The sequence below is a fragment of the Meriones unguiculatus genome, chromosome 1 (genome assembly GCF_030254825.1).
Source record: "Meriones unguiculatus strain TT.TT164.6M chromosome 1, Bangor_MerUng_6.1, whole genome shotgun sequence".
Lineage (NCBI taxonomy): Eukaryota > Metazoa > Chordata > Mammalia > Rodentia > Muridae > Meriones > Meriones unguiculatus.
Window position 1 is genome coordinate 24,525,262 of NC_083349.1, and position 21,297 is coordinate 24,546,558.

Genomic DNA, 21,297 nt, shown 5'->3' on the forward strand with positions numbered 1-21,297 from the left:
CGGGTGCCCGGAGCGAAATCTCCGCACTCCCGGAAGTGGGTCTGCGGCTGCTTGCCCGGCCCTGGGCCGTGGAAGCTGCAGCTCCGGGCGAACCGGGCCCGGGCATCGCCATGACCAGCGAACTAGACATTTTTGTGGGAAACACGACCCTTATAGATGAAGACGTGTACCGCCTCTGGCTGGATGGTTACTCAGGTCTGGGTGGCGTCCTCCCGGGAAGCGGTTGTTTTGGGTGAGAGGGTGGGCGTGGCCAGGGCTTAGGCATAGTTTAGGGAAGTGGACAGAGCTGGGAGCCAGGGAAAGGTAAGGATTGGAGGTGGAAGCCCTGGAGGGCCGCCGGGGTCGGCGGGCTGGAATCTTAGGGTAGCACCCACTTCTCAGTGAACGACGCGGTGGCTCTCCGGGTTCGCTCCGGGATCCTGGAGCAGACGGGCGCCACCACGGGAGTGCTGCAGAGCGACACCATGGACCACTACCGCACTTTTCACATGCTGGAGCGACTGCTGCACGCGCCGCCGAAGCTGCTGCACCAGCTCATCTTCCAGATCCCTCCCTCCCGGCAGGCGCTCCTCATTGAGAGGTGCTCCCCTGGGGGATGGCGGAGGGTGTCAGTCAGTCTGACTCACACCCATTTGGGGGGCCAAAACTGAGGCACAGGGAGTGGCGGGACATGCCCAGGAAACCAGAATGCTGTGAACAGAAGGCTCCAACCCCGGCGGACTCCCTTCCCTTCCCTTCATGGGTCACCAATAACGTTCTGTGCCTCCACAAGGTACTACACCTTTGACGAGGCCTTTGTTCGGGAGGTCTTGGGCAAGAAGCTGTCCAAGGGTACCAAGAAAGACCTGGATGACATCAGCACCAAAACAGGAATTACCCTGAAGAGCTGCCGGAGGCAGGTGGGTCACACACCATACCACATCCCGTCCAGCCCACCCTTCCACCCCTTGATCCTTCTGCTCGCACCCCAGCTTCCGGCCTGTGATTGTGGATGCAGCTTCTTGAGATGCAGTCTCTTCTCCTACCACCTCCCCTCTGGCCAGAGTGACCTTTCATGGGCTCAGTTCTGACCAAGGCTTTCCTTTGCTGATAGGTTTTCATTGACTGCCACTGGCTTTGACCTGGAGACTCTGGTTAGGTCCCATCCGCCTTACATTTCCTGAGCCCCAAGCTTGGTTTTGCTCATGGTGCTTCTGCCTAGAAGGTGCTATTCTTGGCCATACCTACCCCTTGAGCTCCACAGCAGGAGCTACCTTATCCATGAACCTTTTTAATAGCACGCATGATGTGGCATCCACATCATGCCCTGTCTTCAGGGGGAAAGTACCAGGGTATAAACTGGCCTTTGATTGCTACAACCTTTCTAGGCTTTGGATGCTGTTCCTTTGTGTCTCTCCTGAGCTCCGTGTGCACAGCTTAGTTTATTTCAAGTTACTCGGGAGAATCCATTCTAAACCAGGTCCTTAAAGAACCCAGAGATCATGATACTAAATTGAACTTAGGGACAGGAGCAAGTAAACATCCTTTTAAGGAAAATGCCAAAAGCTAGTCAACATTTGTCAAACGATGGCAGTTATTAATACTTAGTCTTTGTGAGCAGGGTGGCGCACACCTTTAATCTCAGCACTGGGGGGAGGCAGAGGTAGGCAGATCTCTGAGTTTGAGGCCAGCCTGGTCTACAGAGTAAGTTCCAAAACACAAAGAAACCCTGTCTCAAAACAAACAAAACAAAAACCCTAGTCGTCTGTTGAAGAAATCACTAGGGATAAATCAGTACCTGCCAGCTGGCTAGGTGGGCAGGAGAGGGGTGCGTAGCAGCTCCCACATTAGCACCTTCTGACCGGTCCTCTTCCTTAATGGCCTTACAGTTTGACAACTTTAAGCGAGTCTTCAAGGTGGTGGAGGAAATGCGGGGATCCCTGGTGGATAACATCCAGCAACACTTCCTCCTCTCAGACCGCTTAGCCAGGTGAGGGGCTGACCACCTTCCTGCTGCACACAGCTTCCTGGGCCTTAGACCAGCACACCTTCCCTGTCGTAACCCTTTGGCCTTCTGGCTGTTATGGAGGAATGATTATTCTACTAATGACCTGTAAGTTGCCTCAGATTGGCCAAGGTTAAGGCATCTGGAAAGCATCTAAGAAATGCTCAAGGATGTAGCGTGGCTGGATCACCTCTTTGCAGAGATGGGAGGTTGGTAAGGAAATGGTCCGTGGTTGCTCACGTGGTGAGGGAGAGCAGAAACAGGCCAGAACTACAATGCTTAGCCAAGATTGCAGGTGGGAACTACCTGCTAAGACTAAGTTAAAACAACAGCAAATGTTTTTTCAAGAATCCTTACTAGGGCTGGAGAGATGGCTCAGAGGTTAAGAGTAGTGCTTGCTCTTCCAGAGGTCCTGAGTTCAATTTCCAGCAATGACATGGTGGCTCGCAATCATTTATAATAAGATCTGGTACCCTCTTCTGGTGCACAGGCACACGTGCAGGCAGAATGCTGTATAAGTAATAAATAAATCTTAAAAAAAAAATAATAATCCTTACTAAGTAAGCTTACTGGTCTGTAGAGCCTGACACTGTGTAATCCCAGTACAACTGTAATCCCAGCACTCTGGGAGGCAGAGGCAGGCAGATCTCTGTGAGTTCGAGGCCAGCCTGGTTTACAAAGTGAGTCCAGGGCAGCCAAGGCCAAGGCTGAGAAACCCTGTCTCAAAAACAAACAAACAAAAAAGTTGCTAAGTAAGCTTAGTGATCAAAGCACTGTTGTAGGCACCATGAGAAAGTATTTCTAGTCTTAAGAGATGCACTGTGCCCTGTCTGCAGAGACTATGCAGCCATCGTCTTTTTTGCCAACAACCGCTTTGAAACAGGAAAGAAAAAGCTGCAGTACCTGAGCTTTGGTGACTTTGCTTTCTGTGCTGAGCTTATGATCCAGAACTGGACCGTTGGAGCCGTCGGTGAGGCCCCCACCAACCCAGGTGCCTGGACGTTCCTGGCCCCGTTAGGGACTGGTTCCCTGCCGTCAGTTTGTCCTGTAGCTTCCACAGTACCCAGCACCCTCTCTTTTTTAGCCCTCCGCCCCAGGCCACCTCTCCATGTAGTCCATTTACTCCACACAAGCCTCGTCTGCAGGCCAAAGGCTCACTACTGTGTGGCCTCAGCCACAACATTCTGCCTTCCATCTCAGAGATCCCAGTGAGGTAGTGGTGAGGAAGGTTCAGGACCTCATAAGATGGTCTCTCATCCACCCACAACTTTCTTCATGGTCTTCGCAGACTCCCAGATGGATGACATGGATGTGGACTTAGACAAGGAGTTTCTCCAAGACTTGAAGGAGCTCAAGGTTCTAGTAGCTGACAAGGACCTTCTAGACTTGCATAAGAGGTGACCTTGGGGATCCATGCGACAGGGTATAATATGGTCTTGGATGGCTATAGTATGACTCTCTCTTCCTACAGCCTGGTGTGTACCGCCCTCCGGGGAAAACTGGGCGTCTTCTCTGAGATGGAAACCAACTTCAAGGTCTGTGGCCCTGTCCTGGCTCTTCCCCATAAAGTGTCAGGAGCCTTCTGTGCCCTGCTGGGCAACTCTGCTCATGCCCGAAGTTGACCAGCAGGTGGCACTGCTGCTCTCTGTCTGCCTGTGAGGGGGACCCAGCTCTTAACAAAAGGGACCTGATTGAGGGAGGTGGATAGATTTGGGGAGGGGCCTGGCCCTCCCTGAGCCTCAGCCTCCAGCTTCTGGGGCAGAAGACAGAACTCCCAAGATCCCTGCTCCAACAGAATCTGTCCCGGGGACTGGTGAATGTGGCTGCCAAGCTGACGCACAATAAGGATGTCAGAGACCTATTCGTGGACCTCGTGGAGAAGGTGAGCAGTCCTGTCCCATCCTCCCCGGTCCCCAGCTGTCCCGTGTCTGAGGGTATTGGTGGTGCTACTTGTTCCCTTGGACCTACAGTTTGTGGAACCCTGCCGCTCCGACCACTGGCCCCTGAGTGACGTGCGGCTCTTCCTCAACCAGTATTCAGCGTCTGTCCACTCCCTGGATGGCTTCCGGTGAGAGGCGCCAGGCCAGCTGGCTAACTCGCTGGCTCTCCAGTAGGCTCAGGTTCCCTATTGAACCGCTCCGTGGGTCTCTGTGCCCTCTGACAAGTTAATATACCTTCTGTACTTTCGCTTTCTCAAATGTAAACGGAGGCTAGAACTGGAAGAGTCATAAGACTTTCCGGAATCTCACTAGCCTGCGGGTGTATGTCGCGTGGTAAGAGGGCGCAGATCCACCGTGGGCTAAGTTCAGTCCTCAGCTCTGGGTGGAGAGCCGAGAGAAGAAAGCTGGGCATAATGACTCAAGTCTGTAATCCCAGGACTTCAGAAGCTGGGGCGTCATTTCTATGCTATAGAATGAGACTACTCTGTCTCCGAAAACAAACTACCCCTCCCCCAAAAAAAAAGTTCTTGAGGAGACCAGGTGTGGAAAACACTCGTAGCAGTGCGTCAGGCGTGGTGTTGAATGGACACGAGTGATGGTGGTTGCCATCTTCATTGCAGGCACCAGGCCCTCTGGGACCGCTACATGGCCACCCTCCGAGGCTGCCTTCTGCGACTCTATCACGATTAAAGCCCTTTTCCTTCCCCTCTCTGCCATACCCTGACAATAAAGTTGCCATAAATTTGGAGACCGCTCCTTGTTCCTGGTTGAGGAGCTCCTGAGGACTTTGACGCTGTACACATACATGTGCCCAGGTGCTAGGCCGGCGTGTGTAAGGAGGCGTATGCTAGCGCTTCAGGGACTGGACCGTGACACAGACTGCACCCAAGCCGCCCTCTCCGCACCCCAGCTGAATCCACTCAGGAGCCAGGGATCATGTCTTGCTTTATGAAGCCATACAGAGAAGATGGGGCAGTCAGGCAGAACCTCAGAGTGGGGCTGACGAGGAGGGCAGTGGCCCCCATGGGAGAGGCTGTGAGGGGTGGCTGCTGTCCTCAAGGCGGGCAAGAGATTGGTGGCTTCTTAACTGCGTGGCCCACTAGAGCCGTGAACGGGTACTTGGTGATCCCACAGGTGTTGTTTCCCCGATGAAGCCTGAAGTAGCCCTAGGAAATCAGGGGGTGTCAGGGTTAAAAGGTAAAGAAGAAAGATGGTCTGCCCCCTTTCCCATCTCACCCCACTTACCTTCTCGCCCCACTGGGCTCCCCAAGAGTTCTTCAGGATCCAGTATGGGATAGGGCGGCGAAGTTTGCGAGACTGGGGCAAGACTGGCCCTGTCTGGATGGCCCCCTCTTCCTTGCCCTTGCCAAAACCCACCAGCAGGACAGAATGGTCCACGAGTTGGGGGTCACAGGCGCTGGGTGTGGCCTTGATCACACCCTTCTGGTAGTGCTGCAAAGGAGGGGGCAGAGGAGCTGGGTCCAGGGCCCTCTCCCGTGTGCCCTTCTTCCCCCCACCCTGCACCCACCTGTAGCAGCTTCATGTTGATTGTCACGGTGATAGGACCGTGGGTGGCCAGGTAGTGGGCAATCTCTGGAAACAGGTAATTACTGGAGATTCCTGAAGGTGCCGTCAAGCCCTGCCCACCCTGAGGCTGTTCTCACAGGGGAGTGGTCCTCCCCTCCCCCGCCCATAGCCAGGCTGTCTGCTCTAGTTTCTCTGCCCCAAGGCTCCACGTCCACCCTGGCCATACTCTGCTCGTCACGTGCTAACATGGTGAAATCCTGAATCCAAGCCACTTTCTTGTACTTCTTAGCCAGGCACCTGCGGGGGTTTGTGTGCCCCTGGAATGGGTAATCCTTTTCACTGGACAGGCCACCTGAAGACAAGCACCAGGAAGGAGGCTTGGGTATTGAGCACCCTCCATCCCTACTGCCCTCCCACAGGCCAGTACTCAACTGTTATTGAGGACAGTGATGTATGCATCCCACACAAAGCCTCCCTGGCAGCCATTTCCACAGCGGTTACAGTCCAGCAGCTCTGGGGCAGGAAGGGACAGATGAGTGAGCAGGCCCTAGGCTTCTTTCCCTGCCACACCTCTTCTCCCTGCCATACCCTGCACGGAGACTTCCACAAACTGCTTGTGTTTGATGCGCCACAGGGCCTCAATGTTGTCCGCTGCTGCTATGGCCCAGCAGCACCTGCAGTTTCCCTGAGTGGATAGAGTGGGCCCGGGTAAGGTGTCAAGGCCTTGACCGAATCTCTCTGTCCTTGGGGTAGATGAGGCCAAACTGGGTGGGGGCAGATACCTGGTTTTTGATTGATGAGATGATATTTGTTGCCTTACGCCAGTCACAGGTGAGAGGCACAGATTGCTCCCACTTTTCAGACCCAACCTTTTTGGCCATGTTGGGGATCCTTTCTTGTGTCCTCTGATGCCCATATAGCTGGCCAAACTCCTCCTCTGAGGACAAACAGGGACACAGAGGTCACAGGGTTTACTGTTGTTGTTTGGGGTTTGTTGTTGTTGTTGTTTTGGTTTTTGGAGACACGGTTTCTCTGTGTAGCCTTGGCTGTCCTGATTTGAGTTGTAGACCAGGCTGGCTTCAAACTCACAGAGATCCATCTGCCTCTGCCTTCCCAAGTGCTGGGATTACAGGCATGTGCCCCCAAGCCCATGAGATCACAGATTTGACACCCCTCTCTTTAGAGTCTCCCTTTCCAGCTGTCACCACCTTGGCTTTTCCCGTCCCTATGATACTTTGGAAGGTATCAGGTGGGTACTAAGGCCTAGAGAGGCCCAGCTTGTGCTGGCGCATTTTCTGCACCTTCTGCTTCTGGCCTGTGAGCCAAGCTGTGACACAGACCACAGAGTAACTGCCTTGTCCTCTAGGATAGGGCAGTCGCCCAGGCTGGCCTGGAAAGGTGTAGAAGGTTACTCTGCCCATTTGCCCGTCACCCTACACTCTAGGCATGGGCCGGGAGGGTTCCAGTACCTGTGAGGTCACTGAATGGAGTCTCTCCAAACTCTGCTGTGCCCAAATCTTCCTCCTGCAGCCGTTGAGCCTGGGCCAGATTGTGGGCAAAGATATCCAGACGGCGAGTGTACTCTAGACCGAAAAGGAGCTGTGGCAGGCCAGTCTCAAGGCAGGAAGTGGCCACTGGTCAGGCCACCCACACCCACTCAGGTGAGTGCAGGCACTTTTTAAAGCCCCCATCACTACCACACCACTGCAAGAAAAATACTCTGCCCACATGAGGTTAGAATTTCCCCCAGAGGCACCAAGAGCCTCTCGCTAGGAGGAAGCTGAGCAAGGTGGTTAGAGGTAGTAACTTAGAAAAGAAAGTTAAAATGCCTACAGATAGGTTTCCTGTGCCTGCGGGCTGCACCTTCCCTGCCTCCTCTTCACACATCTGACCACAGGTCTGGAGGATGAGTGGGTGGGCTGAGGATGAGTGGATGGGGCATAGTATGCACACACAGGCACACACATGTACACACACCGACACATGCATACAGCCCTATGTGGGAGATGAAGCCCTAGAATAAAAGAATGAAAGAGAGAACCTCTGGTAACTTGGACTGGGGGCAGGATAAACAGGTGACAGAGAGTTGCCACTTTGGAGACAAGATGACTATCCTCGGGATTTGCCGACTGAAGATGTGACTAGATGGTGCGCCTCCACTCCCTGCTTGGACTCACATTTAAGCGGCTGTAGCATGAAGATCGTTCCATGCCCATCATATATTGAGGAAGCCAAGGAGCACACTACGGACCTTATTTTCCACTCAGAGGCCTGGACCAGGTCTATTCCCCTCCCCAAGCCATAACTTCATCTCTTAAGTGGTCAGAGGGAATTGGACTGGAAACATCTGTGCCCATGATACCTGCTAGGTTCGAGTAGCTCCGGTTGAACTGGATTTGAAACAGCTTGAAGACTTCCTTCAGCTCCAGTGGTCGGGGGCCTACATCCTGGAGAGGAACGGAAGGTGGGAAGAGGCCTGGGAAAGAATCATTGTGAACCCAGCTTTATGTCTAAGGTACAAGGGCAGGGCTAAGGGGGTGATGAGGTAGTCTCTGTTTTTCAATGTGAGCAACCTCATGTCAGCCTCCACTGCTTCCTCTGAGAAAGAGGAAAGGTAAAGTTAGGCAGGAGGACAGCTGAGAGTTTGAAGCCAGCGAAGCCAGCCAGCCTGGGCTACACAGTTAAAGGCTAACAGATCCTTCTGCCACCATGCCCTTCAGGGCCCTGTCTTAAGAAAATTAAAAAGAAAGAAGAAAAATATACCTACCAGTTCATAAAGAGAAGACCTGGGAAATGGGACCAGCAGGGGAGGGCCTGGAGAGCCGGTTAGAAACATTTACCTTGCTGAGGAGGGAGTCACTGAAGCCTGGGCCTGCTGCCAACAGGGGCAGGACGTAGGAGAGGTGGGCAATCAGTATCATGGTGCAGCCAAAAATGCTGGGGGCAGGAAGCTGTGTAGACGATGTTGGATGGAAAGGGCGGAGCTGGGGAAACCACGAGGGGAAACCAGGCTTGGGGTGGAGGGTAGACCCTTTCTCCACCTGCCTGCCTGGCCATCCCCCACCCCGTTCTTTCCCATAGGAGCTCTTGGCTACCGAGTTCCAGACAACGACAAACCCCTTCCTAAGGAGACGGAGGCAGATGTCTCCGGTGGGCAGTGATGATATTGACACTGACGCCATGACGGAACACCTAGACCTACAAGCCCCAGATGCCTGCGGTCCAGGGAGGAGTGGTGGCCAGTATTCCTTAGGGGCTCTTGCTTTTCCTGTGAGACAACTTAAGGGCCACCTTTTTAAAGAAGCCTTCCCTGCTTGAGACCCCAGCCTCAGGCATAACTGTTTATGGCCCCTTGAGCCCTTGTCACGCCTTTGCCCACTCATCTCCCTCCCAAGCACACAGAGGAGTCCAGTCTGTCCTGTCTGGACCATCTGGAAGTGTGTGGCAGGCTCAGTAACTATTGAGTCAATTTGTTTGTTTGATGTTGCTGAGACAGGGCCTCACTAGGTAACTCTGGCTGGTCTAAAATTCTCCAGTTGAGTAGTCCAGGCTGACCTTAAATTCACAAATATTTGCTTGCCTCCACCTGAGTTCTGGGATTAAAGGTGAGTACTACCATGCCAGGCAGTTTGAGGGTTCTTTTGTGAGGGAAGGAACTGGGCCTCATGTAGCCCAGGCTGGCCTTAAACTCCTTAGGAATCTGGCAAAGACTTTGAATTCCTTGGGTCTTCCTGCTTAGACCCAAGTACTTCCATTACAGATATCAGTGTGTATTGCCTGACTGAAAAGTTGTAGTCAGCTTTTGTCACATTTCTTTTCCTCGACATGGTCTATGAATGAGGAGAAAGAAAGACAGAGGAAAGTATCAGAAAAACAAGCCCAGGGCTGTGTGGTCAGGGACCGGGCAGCACTCGACACCCAGTAACTGCTGTCCCCATTATAAGTGTGTCCTTGGGCTAAAGAAGCTCTACTCCCCTCCCCCACCAACCTCCAAGCTGGAAAACAGCAGCCAAGACCACAGATAGGAGCGAAGAGCTGGCTTCCCAGGGTTCATGGTTGGGACGAAGGAGGAGGGTCTAGTCTTGGAAGTCATCCATTTCCAAGCTCTTTACCTCTTTTCTTCATTAGTGATTATATTAGAATTGTTATGGTCCATTAAACTCTATCTACATCTCTCCCTGGGACAGTAAGCCGAGGGACCCCTCTATTTAAAATAAATAAATAAATAAAAATGCTGCTTTTGTGCCTTTAATCCCAGCACTCAGGAGGCAGAGGCAGGCAGATCTTCTTGAGTGTGAGACCAGCCTGATCTACAAAGTGAGTCTAGGACAGCCAGGGCTCTGTTAGAGAAACCCTGTCTTAAAAAGGCAAATGATGATGATGATGATGACAACCATGATGCTTTCTCCTTGGTGTCTTTATTTTTATGGGTGAAAGGTCACCTGGGTCCCAGAACATGCCTTCATTAAAATGCAGTGGACAAACTGTCTATTGCCGCCCAATGGTCCTGGAGCCCAATTCTGTACCCCAAGTGCATCTTGTGCTGTGTGGTCCCATGTAGGTGTCATCATCATGTCATTCAGGCTGTCTTGTGGAAGGGGGACTGGGGGCTTTTCTCCTTCCCTCCATCCCTCAAACATGAGCTCTGCAAGGACAGATTTTGATGTGTTTTGGTCAGTGCTGTATCCTTGGTGCGTGGCACATGTCTGCTCAGCAGTGGCCACTCAGTAAACACTTAAATGAATGAATAACCCTCCTGATCACTTGTTCCCTCATTTATCCTGAAGCTCCTCCCAACAACCAGTCAGGGCTGGGCTGTGAGCCCAGGAACCTTAGTGTCTTTGAGCAAAGGGAACACTCTCCAAGCCTCTTTAAGCCTGAGATGGGATGTCCTTACTACCCCACTTCACATAAGAGGGGCTGAGAGATATGGAAGCAACCAAATAGGAAGCTTTATGGGGACATGATGCCAATCCAGGGAGGTAGGCAAGGTCATTGGGGTGGCAGAGGTCAGAGGTCATTGGGAAGGCAGCTCTACAGGGCAGGAAGACTTGGGCTCAGTGGTACAAGTCTCAGTGGTCAATGCTTGTGTCATCTCCCCCTGGGTCTGAGTGCCTGTGAGTGACAGCAGCAGTTCCCGAGTGGATGCTACTCCAGAGCCTGGCCAGTCTGCCATGGGACAAGGTTCAGTCTTAGGGTCAGTGGGACGTGGATTCCAGCGTTATCCTTGTTTCTTGGGTGGCACCTGGGACAAATCTCTCAGCCCCTCTCTCCTGTGAAGTGGGGTAGCAATGGCATCCCATTCTCTAGCTTGACAAGAGGAATGCAGAATGTCCTTGCCAATGCCTGGGATGGTCAGCTCTTGATAATCAAGAGTTTTTACTTTCCATTAATAACAACTTTATTAGGTGGTAATGGCAGTTCATGCCTACACTTGCAGCACCTAGGAGAATGAGACAAGAGGCTTGCCAAGAGTTCAAGGCTAGCCTGGTCCCATTAAAAGTTCCAAAAATTGCTAGGCAAGGTGGTGCACACCTGTAATCCCAGCACTCCAGGCAAGAGCAGGCAGATCTCTGTGAGTTTGAGGCTAGCCTTGTCTACAAACCAGTCCAGGACAGCAAAGGCTACAAGAAAAAACTAACAACAATAAAAGTATACAAGAAAGTTCCAGATTACTGGGCAGTGGTGGCACGCACCTTTAATCCCAGCACTCAGGAGGTAGAGGCAGGTGGATCTTTGTGAGTTCGAGTCCAGCCTAGTCTGCAGATTGAGCTCCAGGACACAAGACAGCAGGGCTAATTTTCTGAAATACCAAACTCCCCACCAAAAATAAAAAATGATTGAGACAGAGTCTCTCAATGTAGCCCTGGCTGTTCTGGAACTCCCAAGGTCAAACTCAGAGACCCACCTGCCTCTGCCTCCTGAGTGCTGGAATTAAAGGTGTGTGTGTCTCCACCAGCAGGACTTTGGGATGGGCCTGACTGGGCAATGGGAATTAAGAAACAACAGTCACGTATACAGAAAACCTGGAGACCTGGTGGGCCCTGTGTTCTGAGAGAGCCACACCGGCAGCCTGGAAACTCAGCCAGTTTATTATCTGAGCTGAGGGAGGAGAGTTAGCCAATCTCCTTAGGAAATCTGTGCAGGGGAGCAGTCTCAGGCTGCAGTCATCTGGGCTTCTACATACACATACTCTCAGCATCTGCGCTCATTGTGGAAGGCCTGACCAGGCCCACAAGTCTGAGTGCTTGGGGTCGGAAACATGGCCATGCTAATATCAAAGATGTACATTCACTCAGGGTATCATCTGCTTTCCACACTTCTTTTTTAGCCTCTCTGGGCTTTGATCTACTTCAGAATTCCAAAACAGTCTCTCTCTCTCTCTCTCTCTCTCACACACACACACTCTCTTGTGTGTGTGTGTCAGGGGTTACTAAGATTGAATTTCGGGTCTCAGTCATGGTAAACAAACAGGCTGCTACTGACCTACACCCCTAGCCCTCTACTGCTTAAAAAAAAAAAAATTAAGACAGGTCTGGAGAAATAACTCCAGCATTCCTCATTCGGATCAGCTGAGTTTGGGTCCCAGCACCCACATGAGGCAGCTAACAACTGCCTGTAATTCCAGATCCAGAGGAAGCCCCTGGCTCCCCTGGCTCCCCTGGCTCCCCTGGCCTCCGAGGACACCCGCACACACAGATGCGCACATATACACACGTCATTAAACGTGAATACATGGAAGCTGGGGAGATGGCTCAGTGGATGAAATGCCTGCCACACGGCATGAGGGTAAAAGTCAGCTGTGGCAGTGACGTGTGTAACCCCAGCGTGGTGGAGACTGACAGATCCTGAGAGCACACACCACCCAGCCAGTAAGGCTGGAATAGTAATCCCCACATTCAGTGACAACCCCCGTCTCAACAAGGCCCTTGGTGCATCGGCACACACGTGCATTCCACACGCGTAATCACTCAGACAATTCAATGAGATGGAGCAGATTTTTTTTTCTTCGACACAGGCTTTCTCTGTAACCTTGGCTGCCCTGGACTCTCTCTGTAGCCCAAGCTGTCCTTGACCGTTCACAGAGATCCACCTGCCTCTGCCTCCCCGAGTGAGTGCTGGGATTACAAGGCAGAGCCAAGCGTGGAGGAGCAAGCACACTTTTCATCCAAGCAGCTGGGAGGCAGAGGCAGGAGTATCTCTGTGAGTCCGAGGTCAGCCTGGGCTACACAGTGAGTTCCTGAACAGTCTGAGCTACGTTGTGAGACCGTGTCTCAAAAAGACATGGACGGACAGATAGATACACAGACAGTTGATAGATAGATAGATAGATAGATAGATAGATAGATAGATAGATAGATAGATAGAGATGGAAAGAGGTTAGGGAAGGAAGGAAGACTGCTGTGGACGCTGGCGGTCTGGGCCAGGCTCAGGAACCCTGCACACGCAAGCCTTTCCCGTCTAGTCCCGCCCTGAGACGTGGGGAACGCGAAGTCCGTCCCATTCGCCCCTTCCTGGGAGCTAAAGGCACCCTGACTCCGCCTCCAAGGCGTGATCTTCGCTGGGGGCGGAGGCGGAAACCCAGTAAGGGACCTGGGTGGGAAGAGGGTCGGGAAAGGGTTGGCCCTGGGCCCCAGTGACCTCCTCGCCCAAGTTCAAGCTCGCCCGCCTTCTCAGGGGCTTCCATTCATTTCGGGCCAAGGCAGCGGCCGCCCTCGCCCCTCTGCTGTGGCTTTGCGCAGGCTTAGGGGCACCAGGGCCCCTCAGTAAAGAGACTGGAGGCCCTGGAGGTGATGGGCAGAGAGAGCTCAACAGTTAGTTTTATGCCTGGACGAGGGTCCGGAAGCCTTCGATGAAGTCTTGAGACCGTTTCAGTGATGGTGTGGGAGCACGGGATAAAATTCTCAAAGTAGTGGGTCTTGGAGGTCTGAGGTGCCCAGTAGGTTCTGAGATGCGCAGAATCGGGGTCTGGGTGCATCGCTACACTGAGGTGCGAGCACACAGTATGGGATTCTGGAGACACAGGTTAGAAAGGGTCTAGGTGGACAGAATACCACTTTGAGTCAGGGTCTGGGGTCCCCAGGTGAGTTTGGGGGTCAGGCATCAAGGTCAGTGGCCCAAGGACCCAAGCATTGGGGAACTCTGGCTGGGCGCCCGAGGGCGGCTCCAGGCGCCGCCGCGGGGGACCGGGTGGGGGCCTGTGGCCGGCCCCGGGCGGAGGAGCCGGGGGGTCGGGGTCCCTCCCCCTGGCGCGGGCTCAGGAATCCGCCGAAGGGCGGGCGGAGGCGCCGGGGTGGGCCGCGGCGGGCGGGCGGGCGGGGGGCGCTTCCTGGGGCCGCGCGTCCAGTGAGCTGCGCGGTCCGTCCGTCCGTCCGCCCGCAGGCACCGCCGGAGTCGACGCGTGAGTGGCCGCCAGCCGAGGGAGGGCGCGGGCCGGGTGCTGGCCGAGTCCGCGCTGCGCGGAGCCCAGAGGCCTGCGCTCCACGACTCGCGGGGCGGGGGCGGGGCGGGGCGGTCCGGGATTTCGGGCCTGGACCCCAGGCCTGCGAAAGGAAGGCTCCGGGGCTCCCAGCGCAGTCCTGAGATGAGACAGCTGGGACCCAGGCTCCCCTTCCTGGGACAGGGATTGGGGGGTGCCGTGGCAGAGGCCCCTGACTCCTGCTCACCATCTCCCAGCCCCAGGATGCTCCCTTTTGCTTCCTGCCTCCCCGGGTCTTTACTGCTCTGGGCGCTTCTGCTGTTGCTCTTGGGAGCAGCGTCCCCACAGGATTCAGAAGAACCGGACAGCTACACGGTGGGGACCACGGGGTCACCAGCTTGGGAGGGGATGGGAAGGACAGTGAGACCAGAATCCTGGGGTGGCTGCTTCTGGGAAAGATTCTGCCCTGCTTGCTTGGTGGGAGGCTGGAGGCCATTGTGTGGAGCTGACCTGAGCATGACTGAGCTCAGGCCCTGGTCTTGGCCTGGCCAGTTGGAGTAGACCGCCAGGGTGGTCACTGACCACTTCGGGTTCCCTTCCAGGAATGTACAGATGGCTACGAGTGGGATGCGGGCAGCCAGCACTGCCGGGGTGAGTATGCCCGCGGTACTAGTCGTCTTCAGGAACAGAGAAGGGGACTTTTGTTTCCCAGGGACACCCAAAGCTGCGCAGGAACCTTTGCACTGCCCAGCTCGGCTGAGCCAAAGCCAGCTGTGCCACTCCGTTAGGAGCCCTAAGCCTTCAAGAAGCCCAACAAACTCTGCCTCTGTCCTGTAGTGGGGGAGAGAGCACCTGGCTATTGCCCAGAGGAACGGAAATACGTACACCTTCCCAGAACTGCTCTGTACCCGCCTATCCCAGCGCAACCTGGGAGAGCAGTACACCCTGGGTCAAGAGGCCTGTCGTTACTCTTGGGCAGAGATAGAGGCAGGGTTTGGAGGAGGAATGGAAACTAGCTTGGAGGCAGGAGGAATGGGGACAACAGTGTGAACTAGAGGGCCCCACCCCCAATCCTGCAAATCCCTTGGGAGGGGTTCTGGGTCAACAGCCTTAGTTTGCTGAGCAGAGAGAAGGCCTTGCTCGATTGCTCAGCTTAGAGAAGGCCAAGCTGGGCTTCTGCCTCCCCGGGCCAGCCCAGGTGACTGGCTGTGCCCAGCAGGCCCTTCTCTGCAGATGTCAATGAGTGCCTGACTATCCCCGAGGCCTGCAAGGGCGAGATGAAATGCATCAACCACTACGGGGGCTATCTGTGCCTGCCCCGCTCTGCCGCTGTCATCAGTGACCTACAAGGCGAAGGACCTCCACCATCTACAGCCTCTGCTCAGCACCCCAATCCTTGCCCACCAGGCTACGAGCCCGATGAACAGGCGAGCTGTGTGGGTAAGTAGGGGGGAGGGGTGCAGACCTTTTACCAGTCTTTTTTGGTTTTTGGTTTTTCCGAGACAAGGTTTCTCTGTGTAGCCTTGGCTGTCCTGGATTTGTAAACTAGGCTGGCCTTGAACTCACAGAGACCCATTTGCCTCTGCGTCTCTGAGTGCTGGGATTGCAGGCATGCACCAACATTGTATTTACTGTACAAAGTAATCCTCCTGGCATCTTTCATTCTTATTTGTCTTAATCTTCTAGAAGCACTTTTTTCTCTGGGGGAAAGAAGGAGGTTGAGACAGGGTTTTTGTGTGTATCCCTGGCTGTCCTGGAACTCACTCTGTAGGCTGGCCTCAACCTCGAACTCACAGAGATCTGCCTGCCTCTGTTCCGCCATTGCCTTGCTATGGACTTTGGTTTTTTGAGACTCTAAGTTTGATCTCCAGCACCACAAAAAAAAAAAAGTATGGTGGCACACTTGTAATCCACCACTTCGGAGGTAGAGGCAAGTGCATCCAAAGCTAACGGCCATCCTCAGGTGCATAAGGAGTTTGAGGCCAACACGAGCTACCTGAGGTCTTACTTAAGAAGTTAGTCAATTAACTAACAAAGTCATAAATAATCTTCCCTACTACGTACCTCAGACCTCATGCTTCCTCCTTGCTGAGAGGCCTCTGGCTCCTCAGAGAAGCATCCAAACCCTCCCCCCTACTTAACCACACAGCTCGCTGCAGGTTCAATGCGTGACCTGCTGGCCCAGGAAGTCCCTAGCAGCCCCTCATTTCCTGCACAGACGTGGAAGAGCAATGCTCCCAGCCTCGGCCAGCTTTGTGATCTGGACTCAGCCTTGGGAACCATTGGCCTTGGAGGAGGGATTGTCCTAGAGTTAGCTGAGGGGTATAAATGGACAAGGCCTTGTTTGCTTGTTTGTTTGTTTGTTTGTTTTGAAGACAGTGTCTCACATTGTAGCTCTGGCTGGCTTGAAACTCACCCAGAATCTCCTGCCTCTGCCTCCCCCCACCTCCAGTGCTGGAATTAAAGGCATGTGCTCCCAGATCCAACAGGGTCTTATTTTACATGCTCACCTAACGGGTACTTTTTCTGGTGCCTCCCTGGTGGACTGTCCTTTATGCTATTGGGAGGATCTGAATTACATGCTCGAGTTCTGGTGCCAACGTCCATATGCCCATGTGAATGACGTCTGGTGTGGGCTACCTCCTCCCAAGTTGAGGTTCCTGACGTGACCAGTAGCATGTGGGACTCCAGGCGAGGGTTGAATGGTGTCTCCCACAGATGTGGACGAATGTGCCCAGGGTTTGCATGACTGTCGCCCTAGCCAGGACTGTCATAACCTTCCTGGCTCCTACCAGTGCACCTGCCCTGACGGTTACCGAAAAATTGGACCGGAATGTGTGGGTGAGTTCTGAAGGTGGCCTTCCCAGGTCTTGCTTGGTGACCTTGGCCTGGCCTAGGCTGTTGGTGCCCTCCTGTCACTGGACACAGAAGACTAAACGTGGGTGGGTGGCTTACCTCAGCTTCTGGGCAAAGACAGGAGCGGGCCAGCTCAGGGCCTCCACGTGACTCTCCCCCCTCCATCCCCCCCTTCCCACCTCCACCTCAGACATAGACGAGTGTCGCTACCGATATTGCCAGCACCGATGCGTGAACCTGCCAGGCTCTTTTCGCTGCCAGTGCGAGCCAGGCTTCCAATTGGGACCTAACAACCGCTCTTGTGTAGGTGAGGCTGTGCCAGACCAGGCTCTGGGGTCCCGGGAAGAGGTGTGTGAGGTGGGGCAGGATCTCCTTCCCTGAGCCTGAGTGGAGGGGGGCTCCGGGCAGTGCGTCGGCTCTCACTACCGTTTTTCTCCCACTCAGACGTGAACGAGTGTGACATGGGAGCCCCATGTGAGCAGCGCTGCTTCAACTCCTACGGGACCTTCCTGTGCCGCTGTAACCAGGGCTACGAGCTGCACCGGGACGGCTTCTCTTGCAGTGGTGAGGGTCTGCTTGTCTCCTGGATACTGCCTTGGTCCCCTAGGGTGTGCGGCGTGCCGGACCACCTCCAGTCACGTAGTCGTTTTTTTGGGTTTCCGTGTTTCATTCTCTGCACCACAGACCTGCATGAACTCCATCGCAAGCTGGTTGCTGGGCACTCCCAGCTCGGTGGGGTTGGTATGTTAGGTGCTACCAGAGCCTGCTGCAGAGACAGAGAAGGATGTGGGTGCCAGTCTTCCCGAAAGTTGAGCTGACTTGCGTTGACTCCTGCACTGAGCCAAGTCTCTCTTCTTTCCGGGCACATGCCGCAGGGGGTACGTGGAGAGCGAGGGGCAGTAATGGTAGGCCGCATCAGGCGCCAGGCAGAAGGGGGACGCCCCGTTTGTTTGCAACTTACATGTCCGGTCTCATTTAATCGGGACAGTGAGGATTTACTTTTTGCAAGCAGGTGTGTTGGCAGAATTGTAAAAGGCAAGCAGAAAGCTCAGAGACCGTGGCGGCTTCCATCTTCTCACTTACAGAGACGAAGTCACCTGCCAGAGTGCAAACGGGAAGGATGAGGCGGGGCCGGGCTTCCTCCCAGCCTTCTCACCGTGCTACCCGGCATGCCCTCTGTTTATGTTCTGCCGTGAGACAGCACTGTTGGTGTCCAGCTGTGCGAGAGGCACAAACGGAAAGGGATAGCCTGCTCTGGGTAGGGCTCACACTCAGCCAGAGGCGGGGTATTGTGGCTGCGGATTGCAGGACTTGGGAAAAAAATAGAGCTGGTTAGGCCTGTAGGGTTCCTGTAGGCCAGCCTACCCGTTTGACTGGCATGGAAATGAACCTTTCTGAAACTATTTAGTAAGACTCATTCCCAAGCCTCTAGATTTCCGATGCTTTTTTTTTTTTTAGATTTATTTATTATGTATACTAATAGTGTTCTGCCTGCATGTGCACCTGCACGCCAGAAGAGGGCATCAGATCCCAGTATAGGTGGTTGTGAACCACCAAGTAATTGCTGGGAATTGAACTCAGCTCCTCTGGAAGAGCAAGCAGTGCTCTCAACCACTCAGCCATCTCTCCAGACCCTCTGATACTTTTTGAGACAGAATCTGTGTAATCCTGGCTGTTGTGAAGCATTCTATGTAGACCAGGCTAGCCTGCAAAGATCTGCTCAGTAGTGCTGGGATCAAAGGTACAGGCTGCCATGTTGGCTGGTACTTTGTTTCTTGAGTATTCGTGAAGTCCTGGGGAAGAGAGGTCCTCTGTAAGCTTGAAGGTCTGTTGCTGTTTTGAGACAGGGTCTCACTCTGTAGCTCTGGACAGCCTGGAGTCTCTTGTGTAGACCAGGCTGGCCTCCTGAGGGTTGTGATCAAACACCCCGCTGTTTGTTTTTTGAGGAAGGGTCTTGTTGTGTAGCCCTGGTTGGCTTTGAACTTGCCATAATCCTGGCTGGACTCCCTATGTGGACCAGGCTGGCCTTGAACTTGGTATAATCCTCTTGCTTCTCCCTCCCAGATGCTGGGATTATAGACATATTAGCACCATGCCAAGCTTCAAACCTTTCTATTCTCTTTCTTTTCTTTTTCCTCTCCCTTTCCTTGCTGGGATGGAACCTAGAGCCTCAAGCGTGTTAGGCAAGTACTCTTCCCCGGAGTTATATCCCTCTAACCCTCCACTGAAACCTTCAGTCCCCCTTCCGAGCACTCCGGGTTTACTTCATTCCTTCTCTTCCCGCATCCAGCCTTTGGGGGGCTGGGCTCTCTCAGTAAATGTCCTTGAGACTCAGTTGTGAGGACTACCCTTGGCCCAGGGTCCTCATCCCCACCCTCCTTCAGATATCGATGAGTGCAGCTACTCCAGCTACCTCTGCCAGTATGGCTGCGTCAACGAGCCAGGCCGATTCTCCTGTCACTGCCCACAAGGCTACCAGCTGCTGGCCACGAGGCTCTGCCAAGGTACTGGTGCGTCTGGGGGATGGGCAGGTGTTTAGAGGACGGTAGCTTACTGCCAGTCCTGGAGTCCAACCCCACCTCCCTTGGCACAGACATTGACGAGTGTGAATCAGGTGCACACCAATGTTCTGAGGCCCAAACCTGTGTCAACTTTCATGGGGGCTACCGCTGTGTGGACACGAACCGTTGTGTGGAGCCCTATGTCCAAGTTTCTTCGGACAAGTGAGTCAACCTGAGGGCAGTTTCCTGTGGTAACTACGATTCCCAGAGGTCTGTGGGGGTTAAGTAGTTTAATTAAGCAGGTGAGTGCCCACGATGTCTCCTGGGAGTGGTAGTCTCGTATGCTTGGGTTTCCCTCTAGGAGGAGGGTATCTGGGAAGTGGGCCCCACCCTCACTCCTATCCCTCTTGGGTCTCTAGCCGCTGCCTCTGTCCTGCCTCCAACCCCCTGTGTCGAGAGCAGCCTTCGTCCATCGTGCACCGCTACGTGAGCATCACCTCAGAGCGCAGTGTGCCTGCCGACGTGTTTCAGATCCAGGCCACCTCTGTCTACCCCGGTGCCTACAATGCCTTTCAGATCCGTGCTGGAAACACGCAAGGGGACTTCTACATTAGGGTAAGGTGCCTCTCCTCTCACACCCAACTGACTCCAATAATCTAAAAGAGAACACCTGAAGTCATTTAAGTGGGAGCTGCCCTGCCTCGTCTCTCAAAGCCCTGTCCTAGGATGTGGGCTCATGTCTGAAGTCAGGACATGCTCCACGGTCCTAGTACACTTGGCCACAGGCAGTCCTAACGGGTTAATGGGATTTGACTTGAACATCCGTATCCATAAAACAAGAAATGTGGTTCCTTCAGGGAGGGGATCAGAAACTCTAGCCCTGTGGCAAGGGGAAGATGACAGGGATGTTGGTGCTGGTGTGAGGGTCTTGAACCATGGTTCTCTTGCCGTCTTCAGCATTGAGATGTTTCTATCAGAACTTACTTCTCCTTTCCAAGTTGCTTTGGGGCCTCGGCACACCCAGCTCCCGTGGCAGAACGAGTGCTTTATTCAGCAGGCCCTTAGTTCTCCAGCACCAAAACATTGAAAGAGAACTGAATACTTTGAAGGGGCGGTGGGACAGCTCTGGGGCACCACAGAGCTTGAGTGCTCAACCTCCAAACTTGAGTCATCAGGTAGTCATGATAGAGGGAAGATCAAGGTGACTAGGAGTCAGGAGAGAGCTGATGGAGAGAAGCGGTGGCAGGGATTCCGGTACTGGAGCAGAGAAAGGCCCAGCCGTCAGAGCTGGATAAGAACTTGAGTGGCAGCCTGATGAGAATGTTTCCCAACAGCAGGCTGCAGGGCAGGGGGGTGCTGGAGGAGGGTCTGGCTCATAGGCTAACACCATCTCTATGTTCTGCCATCTACTCTGCTCTGCAGCAAATCAACAATGTCAGCGCCATGCTGGTTCTTGCCAGGCCAGTGACAGGACCCCGGGAGTACGTGTTGGACCTGGAGATGGTCACCATGAACTCCCTTATGAGCTACCGGGCCAGCTCTGTACTGAGACTCACCGTCTTTGTGGGAGCCTACACCTTCTGAAGATGACCCTCGGGAAGGGTTGGGTGGGCCCCCTTTTTATCCCTTCCATAGCTTAAGGAGCCTGGGGCTTAGGGGTGTTCTGCTTAAAGGGACAATGATGTGAAGGACAATAAAGGGAGAAAGGAGCCCTGGCTGAGGTGGGTGAGTAACCTCAGCATGGAAAGCGGCTGGCATGTGAGAAATGCAAGCCAATCCCACCCGAAGGTTCCAGGGCCGAGTCTTCCTTCAGAACGGACCCGAGCAGGGAGTTCTAAGCAGCATACACTTGAGGCCCTATCACAGCACCTGGCTGATGCTGGGCCCCAGAGACCATGTTCAGATCAGTGCCAAGAGTTTCAGGGTTACCGCCCTAGCCCTAACCCTGAACTATGCATTTGGATAAGCCCTACTGTTTTCAAAACACTAAAATGAGGCAACTGGACTGAGAACACTTTTCTATCCCAAGTTGCGGTACCTTTTCTCAAAGAAACTCACTTGCCCAGGGGC

At 53.8% G+C, this 21,297-nt stretch overlaps 3 protein-coding genes across 7 annotated transcripts; 2 read left to right on the plus strand and 1 right to left on the minus strand.

The window, feature by feature from the left end:
- Positions 1 to 21: 21 nt before the first annotated feature.
- Fibp (FGF1 intracellular binding protein) lies at positions 22 to 4,672 on the plus strand. 2 transcript variants are annotated; one of them, XM_021638508.2, is made up of 10 exons: positions 22 to 195; positions 382 to 580; positions 773 to 899; positions 1,869 to 1,969; positions 2,821 to 2,975; positions 3,273 to 3,381; positions 3,456 to 3,519; positions 3,780 to 3,866; positions 3,955 to 4,052; positions 4,545 to 4,672. In XM_021638508.2, the coding sequence occupies exons 1-10, from the start codon at positions 111 to 113 to the stop codon at positions 4,612 to 4,614; spliced, it is 1,095 nt and encodes a 364-aa protein (XP_021494183.1). In that variant the 5' UTR covers positions 22 to 110; the 3' UTR covers positions 4,615 to 4,672. The 2 variants fall into 2 exon arrangements, with proteins under 2 accessions (XP_021494183.1, XP_021494184.1); XM_021638509.2 differs by having other exon boundaries at positions 2,821 to 2,954.
- A 180-nt stretch (positions 4,673 to 4,852) lies between these two features.
- On the minus strand, positions 4,853 to 8,500 carry Ctsw (cathepsin W). 2 transcript variants are annotated; one of them, XM_021638506.2, is made up of 10 exons: positions 8,292 to 8,500; positions 7,814 to 7,898; positions 6,921 to 7,034; positions 6,234 to 6,388; positions 6,040 to 6,136; positions 5,884 to 5,964; positions 5,678 to 5,803; positions 5,453 to 5,517; positions 5,170 to 5,376; positions 4,853 to 5,090 (listed from the first exon to the last, which is right to left on the minus strand). In XM_021638506.2, exons 1-10 carry the CDS (start codon positions 8,370 to 8,372, stop codon positions 4,980 to 4,982), a joined length of 1,122 nt encoding a protein of 373 aa, XP_021494181.1. In that variant the 5' UTR covers positions 8,373 to 8,500; the 3' UTR covers positions 4,853 to 4,979. The 2 variants fall into 2 exon arrangements, with proteins under 2 accessions (XP_021494181.1, XP_060240552.1); XM_060384569.1 differs by having other exon boundaries at positions 8,219 to 8,343.
- A 4,513-nt stretch (positions 8,501 to 13,013) lies between these two features.
- On the plus strand, positions 13,014 to 21,239 carry Efemp2 (EGF containing fibulin extracellular matrix protein 2). Of its 3 annotated transcripts, none has more exons than XM_060384573.1 (11): positions 13,014 to 13,035; positions 14,128 to 14,245; positions 14,473 to 14,521; positions 15,104 to 15,310; positions 16,589 to 16,711; positions 16,917 to 17,033; positions 17,171 to 17,290; positions 19,111 to 19,230; positions 19,320 to 19,449; positions 19,647 to 19,842; positions 20,650 to 21,239. In XM_060384573.1, the coding sequence occupies exons 2-11, from the start codon at positions 14,135 to 14,137 to the stop codon at positions 20,809 to 20,811; spliced, it is 1,335 nt and encodes a 444-aa protein (XP_060240556.1). In that variant the 5' UTR covers positions 13,014 to 13,035; positions 14,128 to 14,134; the 3' UTR covers positions 20,812 to 21,239. The 3 variants fall into 3 exon arrangements, with proteins under 3 accessions (XP_060240556.1, XP_021494179.1, XP_021494178.1); XM_021638504.2 differs by lacking the exon at positions 13,014 to 13,035 and adding an exon at positions 13,722 to 13,852; XM_021638503.2 differs by lacking the exon at positions 13,014 to 13,035 and having other exon boundaries at positions 13,812 to 14,245.
- The last annotated feature ends 58 nt before the right edge of the window (positions 21,240 to 21,297 follow it).